This window comes from Tachyglossus aculeatus, chromosome Y4, assembly GCF_015852505.1.
Source record: "Tachyglossus aculeatus isolate mTacAcu1 chromosome Y4, mTacAcu1.pri, whole genome shotgun sequence".
Classification (NCBI taxonomy): domain Eukaryota; kingdom Metazoa; phylum Chordata; class Mammalia; order Monotremata; family Tachyglossidae; genus Tachyglossus; species Tachyglossus aculeatus.
In genome coordinates, this window is record NC_052096.1 from 11,207,672 (window position 1) to 11,217,623 (window position 9,952).

General features: G+C 51.3%; 1 protein-coding gene across 1 annotated transcript in view; it reads left to right on the forward strand.

Moving 5' to 3' along the window:
- INTS3 (integrator complex subunit 3) overlaps positions 1 to 9,865 on the forward strand; it is a 40,873-nt gene extending 31,008 nt beyond the window's left edge. Inside the window, exons 27-30 of the mRNA XM_038769011.1 lie at positions 3,260 to 3,360; positions 3,476 to 3,548; positions 6,373 to 6,529; positions 9,617 to 9,865. Of these exons, the coding sequence (XP_038624939.1) occupies positions 3,260 to 3,360; positions 3,476 to 3,548; positions 6,373 to 6,529; positions 9,617 to 9,694 (409 nt within the window). The 3' untranslated portion in view covers positions 9,695 to 9,865. The remainder of the gene's footprint in view (positions 1 to 3,259; positions 3,361 to 3,475; positions 3,549 to 6,372; positions 6,530 to 9,616) is intronic.
- Positions 9,866 to 9,952: the final 87 nt, after the last annotated feature.

Consider the following 9,952-nt stretch of genomic DNA (forward strand, 5'->3'; position numbering starts at 1 on the left):
CACCTGTATATATGTATATATGGTTGTACATATTTATTACTCTGTTTATTTATTTATTTATTTTACTTGTACATTTCTGTCCTATTTATTTTATTTTGTTGGTATGTTTGGTTTTGTTCTCTGTCTCCCCCTTTTAGACTGTGAGCCCACTGTTGGGTAGGGACTGTCTCTATGTGTTGCCAATTTGTACTTCCCAAGCGCTTAGTACGGTGCTCTGCACATAGTAAGCGCTCAATAAATATGATTGATTGATTGACAAGTTGGCAACATCTAGAGACGGTCCCTACCCAGCAGCGGGCCCACAGTCTAGAAGGGGGAGACAGACGACAAGTCATGTTCATTCATTCATTCAATCGTATTTATTGAGCGCTGACTGTGTGCAGAGCACTGTACTAAACGCTTGGGAAGGACAAGTTGGCAACATATAGAGGCGGTCCCTACCCAACAGCGGGCTCACAGTCTAGAAGGGGGAGACAGACAACAAAACAAAACATGTAGAGAGGTGTCATCAGAATAAATAATAATAATAGTGTCATTTGTTAAGCGCTTACTATGTGCCAAGCACTGTTCTAAGCACTGGGGAGGATACAGGGTGATCAGGTTGTCCCGTGTGGGGCTCACAATCTTAATCCCCATTTTACAGATGAGGTAACTGAGGCACAGAGAAGTCGCCCAAAGTCACACAGCTGACAAGCGGCAGAGTCGGGATTTGAACCCATGTCCTCTGACTCCCAAGCCCGGGCTCTATGATAGGAATAGATATGAAGCATCAGAATAAATAGATACGAAGCTAGATAATAATATAATGATGGCATTTGTTAAGTGCTTACTATGTGCAAAGCACTGTTCTAAGCGCTGGGGAGGTTACAAGGTGATCAGGTTGTCCCACGGGGGGCTCACAGTCTTCAACCCCATTTTCCAGATGAGGTAACTGAGGCCCAGAGAAGTGAAGTGACTCGCCCAGAGTCACACAGCTGACAATTGGCGGAGCCGGGATTTGAACCCATGACCTCTGACTCCAAAGCCCGGGCTCTTTCCACTGAGCCACGCTGCTTTCTCTAGAGACGGTCCCTACCCAACAACGGGCTCACAGTCTAGAAGGGGGGGACAGACGACAAAACAAAACGCGTGGACGGGTGTCAAGTCATCTGAATAAATAGATATAAAGCTAGATAACGATGGCATTTGTTAAGCGCTTACTATGTGCAAGGCACTGTTCTAAGCGCTGGGGGGGATACAAGGTGATCAGGTTGTCCCACGGGGGGCTCACAGTCTTCATCCCCACTTGACAGATGAGGGAACTGAGGCCCAGAGAAGTGAAGTGACTCACCCAAAGTCACACAGCTGACAAGCGGCGGAGCCGGGATTTGAACCCACGGCCTCCGACTCCCAAGCCCGGGCTCTTTCCAGCGAACCACGCAGCTTCTCTAAATGCACGTCATTTAGAGATCACATCATCCTCATTCTCTAGATGTACATCATTAACAGAATAGGGTAGTAAATCTGTACAAGTAAAATAAAAAGAGTAATAAATCTGTACAAACATATATGCAGGTGCTGTGGGGAGGGGAAGGAGGTAGTGTTGGGGGGGATGGGGAGGAGGAGAGGAAAAGGGGGGCTCAGTGTGGGAAGGCCTCCTGGAGGAGGTGAGCTCTCAGTAAGGCTTTGAAGGGAGGAAGAGAGAGAGTTTGGCGGAGGGAGGCGAGAACGAGCGCCTAGCGCTGTACTAATCAATCAATCAATCAATCAATCAATCAATCGTATTTATTGAGCGCTTACTATGTGCAGAGCACTGTACTAAGCGCTTGGGAAGTACAAATTGGCAACACATAGAGACAGTCCCTACCCAACAGTGGGCTCACAGTCTAAAAGGGGGAGACAGAGAACAGAACCAAACATACCAACAAAATAAAATAAATAGGATAGAAATGTACAAGTAAAATAAATAAATAAATAAATAGAGTAATATACTGTACTAAGCGCTTAGTACAGTGCTCTGCACACAGTAAGCGCTCAATAAATACGACTGTGAGCCCACTGTTGGGTAGGGACCGTCTCTAGATGTTGCCAATTTGTACTTCCCAAGCGCTTAGTACAGTGCTCCGCACACAGTAAGCGCTCAATAAATACGATTGATGGTGATGATTGAATGAACGAGGCCCAGTGAGGAGGTGAGCGGCGGCAGAGGAGCGGAGGGTGCAGGCTGGGCTGTGGTGAGTCCGTTGTCGGGTAGGGGCCGTCCCTAGATGTTGCCAACTTGGACTTCCCAAGCGCTTAGTCCAATCAATCAATCAATCAATCAATCGTATTTATTGAGCGCTTACTATGTGCAGAGCAGAGTGGTGTTGGGGGGAAGGGGGCTGCCCTCTCCGCCTGGGCCCCTCCCTCAATCAATCAATCAATCAATCAACCAATCGTATTTATTGAGCGCTTACTATGTGCAGAGCACTGTACTAAGCGCTTGGGAAGTACAAATTGGCTTCACATAGAGACAGTCCCTACCCAACAGTGGGCTCACAGTCTAAAAGGGGGAGACAGAGAACAGAACCAAACATACCAACAAAATAAAATAAGTAGGATAGAAATGTACAGGTAAAATAAATAAATAAATAAATAGAGTAATAAATATGTACAACCATATATACATATATACAGTCCAGTGCTCAGCACGCAGTAAGCGCTCAATAAACACGACTGAACGAATGAATGAGCATGTCTTGTCGTCCGTCTCACGACTGAATGACAATTCAGTCTCCCTTCAAGGCCCTACTGAGAGCTCACCTCCTCCAGGAGGCCTTCCCAGCCTGAGCCCCTTCCTTCCTCTCCCCCTCGTCCCCCTCTCCACCCCCCCATCTTACCCCCTTCCCTTCCCCACAGCACCTGGATATCTGTATACATGTTTGTACAGATTTATTACTCTATTTTACTTGTACCTATCTATTTTATTTTGTTAGTACGTTTGGTTTTGTCTTCCCCCTTTTAGACTGTGAGCCCGCTGTTGGGTAGGGACTGTCTCTCTAGGTTGCCAACCTGGACTTCCCAAGCGCTTAGTCCAGTGCTCTGCACATAGTAAGCGCTCAATAAATACGATTGATTGATTGATTGAATGAATGAATGACCATGTCTTGTTGTCTGTCTCGCGACTGAATGAATGAGAAGGGAGGGGGGGAGTCGGCGGGGCAGCACCGGTCCCAGGGGTTTGGGCGGGGGTCCCCCGGCCTCGCCAGGCCGTGACACCCCCCCTTTCCCTCCTTTCCAGCTTGAGGAGCTCCAGCAGCAAACTGGCCCAGCTCACCCTGGAGCAGATTCTGGAACATCTGGACAGCCTGCGGCTCAGCCTCACCAACACCAAGCAGAACTGTAGGCGCCCCGTCCCTCCCCGAACCCCGACCGGAGGGACGGAGGGGGGCCCGGGGTGGGGGGGAGACCCCCGTCCGTCGGTCCCGGCCCTGACTTCTCCCCGTCCTCCCCGCAGTTTTCAACCAGACGCCGATCCTGCAGGCTCTGCAACACGTGCAGGCCAGCTGCGACGAGGCCCACAAGATGAAGTAAGACTCGTTCAATCGTATTTATTGAGCGCTCACTGTGTGCACAGCACCGGACTAAGCGCTTGGGAAGTCCAAGTTGGCAACACATAGAGAGACGGTCCCTACCCCACAGGGGGCTCGCAGTCTAGAAGGGGGAGACAGAGAACAAAACAAAACATATTACCAAAATCAAATAAATAGAATATGGACAAATAAAATAGTCATAAATACGTACAAACATATATACAGGTGCTTAATCCAGCACTTAGTGCTTTGCACATAGTAAGCGCTTCCTGTATATATGTATATATATATATATGTTTTACTTGTACTAAGCGCTTCCTGTATATATGTTTGTATACATTTATTACTCTGACTAGTGCATATCTATTCTATTTATTTTATTTTGTTAGTATATTTGGTTTCGTTCTGTCTCCCCCCTTTTAGACTGTGAGCCCACTGTTGGGTAGGGACTGTCTCTAGATGTTGCCAACTTGGACTTCCCAAGCGCTTAGTCCAGTGCTCTGCACACAGTAAGTGCTCAATAAATACGATTGATTGATTGATTAATAAATGCCATTATTATTATTAATCCCCATTTTCCAGTTGAGGCAACTGAGCCCCCACCCCCAACCAACCTCCGGGGCAATAATAATAATGATGGCATTTATTAAGCACTTACTATGTGGAAAGCGCTGTTCTAAGCGCTGGGGAGGTTACAAGGTGATCAGATTGTCCCACGGGGGGCTCACAGTCTTAATCCTTTATTCTATTTAGTTCATATGTTTTGCTTTGTTGTCTGTCTCCCCCTTCTAGACTGTGAGCCCGCTGTTGGGTCGGGACCGTCTCTAAGTGTTGCCAACTTGCGCTTCCCAAGCACTTAGTACAGTGCTCTGCACACAGGAAGCGCTCAATAAATACGATTGAATGAATGAATGAAAATATGATTAATAATCTGTTTTGTTTTGTTGTCTGTCTCCCCCTTCTAGACTGTGAACCCGCTGTTGGGTAGGGACCGGCTCTATATGTTGCCAACTTGTGCTTCCCAAGCGCTTAGCCCGGTGCTCTGCACACAGTAAGCGCTCAATACATCCAATTGAATGAATGAATTGAATGAATCCCCATTTTACAGATGAGGGAACCGAGGCCCAGAGAAGTTGAGTGATTGCCCCAAGTCAAAGTGGCGGAGCCGGCATTTGAACCCATGACCTCTGACTCCAAAGCCCAGGCTCTTTCCACTGAGCCACACTGTAATCGGTGTGTGCCGATCACCCCCCGCCCCCACACACACATTCATTCATTCAATCGTATTTATTGAGCGCTTACTGTGTGCAGAGCACTGGACTAAGCGCTTGGGAAGTACAGGTCGGCAACATATAGAGACGGTCCCTACCCAACAACAGGCTCATAGTCTAGAATACTCTGTAGAGTTTATTCATTCATTCATTCAGTCGTATTTATTGAGCGCTTACTGTGTGCAGAGCACCGGACTGAGCGCTTGGGAAGTACAAGTCGGCGACATTCATTCAGTCGTATTTATTGAGCGCTCACTGTGTGCAGAGCACTGGACTAAGCGCTTGGGAAGTACAGGTTGGCAACATATAGAGACGGTCCCTACCCAACAACAGGCTCATAATCTAGAATACTCTGTATAGTTCATTCATTCATTCAATCGTATTTATTGAGCGCTTACTGTGTGCAGAGCACTGGACTGAGCGCTTGGGAAGTACAAGTCGGTGACATTCATTCAATCGTATTTATGGAGCGCTCACTGTGTGAAGAGCACTGGACTAAGCGCTTGGGAAGTACAAGTCGGCGACATTCAATCGTATTTATTGAGCGCTCACTGTGTGCAGAGCACTGTACTAAGCGCTTGGGAAGTACGAGTTGGCAACATCTAGAGACGGTCCCTACCCAACAATGGGCTCACGGTCTAGAAGGGGGAGACAGACAACAAAACAAAGCATGTAGAGGGGTGTCAAAGTCGTCAGAACAAATAGAATTAAAGGTAAATGCACATCATTAACAAAATAAATAGAATAGTAAATATGCCCAAGTGAAATAGAGTAATAAATCTGTGCAAACATATATTCAGGTGAGAAGCAGCGTGGCTCAGTGGAAAGAACCCGGGCTTTGGAGTCAGAGGTCATGGGTTCGAATCCCGTCTCTGCCGATTGTCGGCTGTGTGACTTTGGGCCAGTCACTTTACTTCTCTGTGCCTCAGCTACCTCATCTGTAAAATGGGGATGAAGACTGTGAGCCCCCTGTAGGACAACCTGATCACCCTGTAACCTCCCCAGCGCTTAGAACAGTGCTTGGCGCATAGTAAGCGCTTAATAAATGCCATCAGTATTATTACAGGTGCTGTGGGGAGGGGAAGGAGGTAGGGCGGGGAGGAGGAGAGGAAAAAGGAGGCTTAGTGTGGGAAGGCCTCTTGGAGGAGGCGAGCTCTCAGTAGGGCTTTGAAGGGAGGAAGAGAGCTAGCAGAGAAGTGGAAAGAGCCCGGGCTCGGGAGTCCGAGGTCACGGGTTCCAATCCCGGCTCCGCCGCTGGCCGGCTGTGTGACTTTGGGCCAGTCGCTTCCCTTCTCTGTGCCTCAGTTCCCTCATCTGTAAAATGGGGATGAATGACTGGGAGCCCCCCCGTGGGACAACCTGATGGCCTCGTGTACCCGCCCCAGCGCTTAGCACATAGTAAGCGCTTAACAAATGCCGTCATTGTCATTATACGGGTCTGTCTCCCTGCCTTGACCGTCAGCCCGTTGTGGCCAGCCCTTCGCACAGTGCTGGGCAGGAGGGAAGGGCCGAGGGGCTAGGACTGACGGGGGGCCCCTGCCGCCCCCCAGGTTCAGCGACCTCTTTTCTCTGGCGGAGGAGTACGAGGACTCGTCCAGCAAACCGCCCAAGACCCGGCGCAAGGCGGCCCTGGCCAGCCCCCGCAGCCGCAAGAGCGCCGCGCAGCCCCCCAACGCCGAGGAGGAGTCGGCCTCCAGCAGCGCCTCGGTGAGCCCCCCAAACCCCCTTCCCCTCCTCCTCCCGCGCCCCCATCCCTCCCTGGAAAGAGCCCAGACTTGGGAGTCACAGGTCATGGGTTCAAGTCCCGGCTCCACCGACTGTCAGCCGGGTGACTTTGGGCAAGTCCCTTCCCTGGGCCTCAGTGCCCTCATCTGGAAAAGGAGAAGCAGCGTGGCTCGGTGGAAAAGAGCCCCGGCTTTGGGGTCAGAGGTCGTGGGTTCTAATCCCAGCTCTGTGACTTTGGGCAAGTCACTTCTCTGGGCCTCAGTTCCCTCATCTGTAAAATGGGGATGAAGACTGAGCCCCCCGTGGGACAACCTGATCCCCTTGCAACCTCCCCGGTGCTTAGAACAGTGCTTTGCACATAGTAAGCGCTTAACAAATAACATCATCATTATTATTATTATTAAAATGGGGGTGAAGACTGTGAGCCCCCCGTGGGACAACCCGATCCCCTTGTAACCTCCCCGGCGCTTAGAACAGTGCTTTGCATATAGTAAGTGCTTAACAAATAACATCATCATCATTATTATTAAAATGGGGGTGAAGACTGTGAGCCCCTCATGGGACAACCCGATCCCCTTGTAACCATCCCAGCGTTTAGAACAGTGCTTTGCATATAGTAAGCGCTTAACAAATAACATCATCATCATTATTACTATTATTAAAATGGGGGTGAAGACTGTGAGCCCCCCGTGGGACAACCCGATTCCCTTGTAACCTCCCCGGCGCTTAGAACAGTGCCCGGCACATAGTAAGCGCTTAATAAATGCCATTCCGGGGTGAAGAGTGTGCTCCCCCCGTGGGACAACCCGATCCCCTTGTAACCTCCCCGACACATAGTGAGCGCTTAATAAATGCCATTCGGGGGTGAAGAGTGTGAGCCCCCCGGGGGACAACCCGATCCCCTTGCAACCTCCCCGGCGGTTAGAACAGTGCCCGGCACATAGTAAGCGCTTAAATGCCATCATTATTATTATTATTATAATAAATGCCATTCGGGGGTGAAGAGTGTGAGCCCCCCGGGGGACAACCCGATCCCCTTGTAACCTCCCCGGCGCTTAGAACAGTGCCCGGCACATAGTAAGCGCTTAATAAATGCCATTCGGGGGTGAAGAGTGTGAGACCCCTGTGGGACAACCTGATCCCCTTGCAATCTGCCCGGCACATAGTAAGCGCTTAATAAATGCCACTCGGGGGTGAAGAGTGTGAGTCCCCCGGGGGACAACCCGATCCCCTTGTAACCTCCCCGGCGCCTAGAACTGTGCTTTGCACATAGTAAGCGCTTAATAAATGCCATCATTATTATTATCATAATAAATGCCATTCGGGGGTGAAGAGTGTGAGCCCCCGTGGGACAACCCGATCCCCTTGTAACCTCCCCGGTGCTTAGAACAGGGCCCTGCACAGAGTAAGCGCTCAATAAATGCCATTCGGGGGTGAAGAGTGTGAGCCCCCCGTGGGACAACCCGATCCCCTTGCAAACTCCCCGGCGCCTAGAACAGTGCTTTGCACATAGTAAGCGCTTAATAAATGCCTTTCGGGGGTGAAGAGTGTGAGCCCCCAGTGGGACAACCCGATCCTCTTGTAACCTCCCCGGCGCTTAGAACAGTGCCCTGCACATAGTAAGCGCTCAATAAATGGCATTCGGGGGTGAAGAATGTGAACCCCCCCGTGGGACAACCCGATCCTCTTGTAACCTTCCCGACACATAGTAAGCGCTTAATAAATGCCATTCGGGGGTGAAGAGTGTGAGCCCCCCGGGGGACACCCCATCCCCTTGCAACCTGCCCGGCACATAGTAAGCGCTTAATAAATGCCACTCGGGGGTGAAGAGTGTGAGTCCCCCGGGGGGCAACCCGATCCCCTTGTAACCTCCCCAGCGCTTAGAACAGTGCTTTGCACATAGTAAGCGCTTAATAAATGCCATCATTATTATCATTATTATAATAAATGCCATTCGGGGGTGAAGAGTGTGAGCCCCCCGTGGGACAACCCGATCCCCTTGTAACCTCCCTGGCGCTTAGAACAGTGCCCGGCACATAGTAAGCGCTCAATAAATGCCATTCGGGGGTGAAGAGTGTGAGCCCCCCGTGGGACAACCCGATCCCCTTGCAAACTCCCCGGCGCCTAGAACAGTGCTTTGCACATAGTAAGCGCTTAATAAATGCCTTTCGGGGGTGAAGAGTGTGAGCCCCCAGTGGGACAACCCGATCCGCTTGCAAACTCCCCGGTGCCTAGAACAGTGCTTTGCACATAGTAAGCGCTTAATAAATGCCTTTCGGGGGTGAAGAGTGTGAGCCCCCAGTGGGACAACCCGATCCTCTTGTAACCTCCCCGGCGCTTAGAACAGTGCCCTGCACATAGTAAGCGCTCAATAAATGGCATTCGGGGGTGAAGAATGTGAACCCCCCCGTGGGACAACCCGATCCTCTTGTAACCTTCCCGACACATAGTAAGCGCTTAATAAATGCCATTGGGGGGGAAGAGTGTGAGCCCCCCGGGGGACAACCCGATCCCCTTGCAACCTCCCCGGTACATAGTAAGCGCTCAATAAATGCCATTCGGGGGGGAAGAGTGTGAGCCCCCCGGGGGACAACCCGATACCCTTGTAACCTCCCCGGTACATAGTAAGCGCTCAATAAATGCCATTCGGGGGGGAAGAGTGTGAGCCCCCCGGGGGACAACCCGATCCCCTCGCAACCTCCCCTGCGCTTAGAACAGTGCGCGGCCCATAGTAAGCGCCTAATAAATGCCATCATTATTATTATTATCATAATAAATGCCATTCGGGGGTGAAGAGTGTGAGCCCCCCGGGGGACAACCCGATCCCCTTGCAACCTCCCCGGCGCTTAGAACAGTGCCCGGCACATAGCAAGCGCTCAATAAATGCCGTTCGGGGGTGAAGAGTGTGTGTCCCCCGTGGGACACCCCAATCAATCAATCATATTTATTGGGCGCTTACTATGTGCAGAGCACCGATCCCCTTGCAACCTCCCCGGCGCTTAGAACAGTGCCCGGCCCATAGTAAGCGCCTAATAAATACCATTATTATTATTATTATTATCCCGGCAGGAGGAGGAGGACACCAAGCCAAAGCCCACGAAGCGGAAACGGAAGGGGTCGTCGGCGGTGGGGTCGGACAGCGACTGAGCCCCCACCCTGATGACGTCACCCTGACCGTGCGACCCCCCCCCAAAAAACACACACACACACACACACACACACACACAGAGACCCCCAGCCCCTCGCCGTGGTCTTACTGTGACTGGGGGGGCGGAGGACGAGGGGCGCCCGCCCGCCCCGGCACTGGTTTGGACCGAAGCCGCCGGGCGGGCGGGGGGAGGGGGTGGGGGCGTCTCCCCCGCCCCCGGCCCCCTCCCCCGCTTTCCGCCGGCGGGGCCGTTCAGG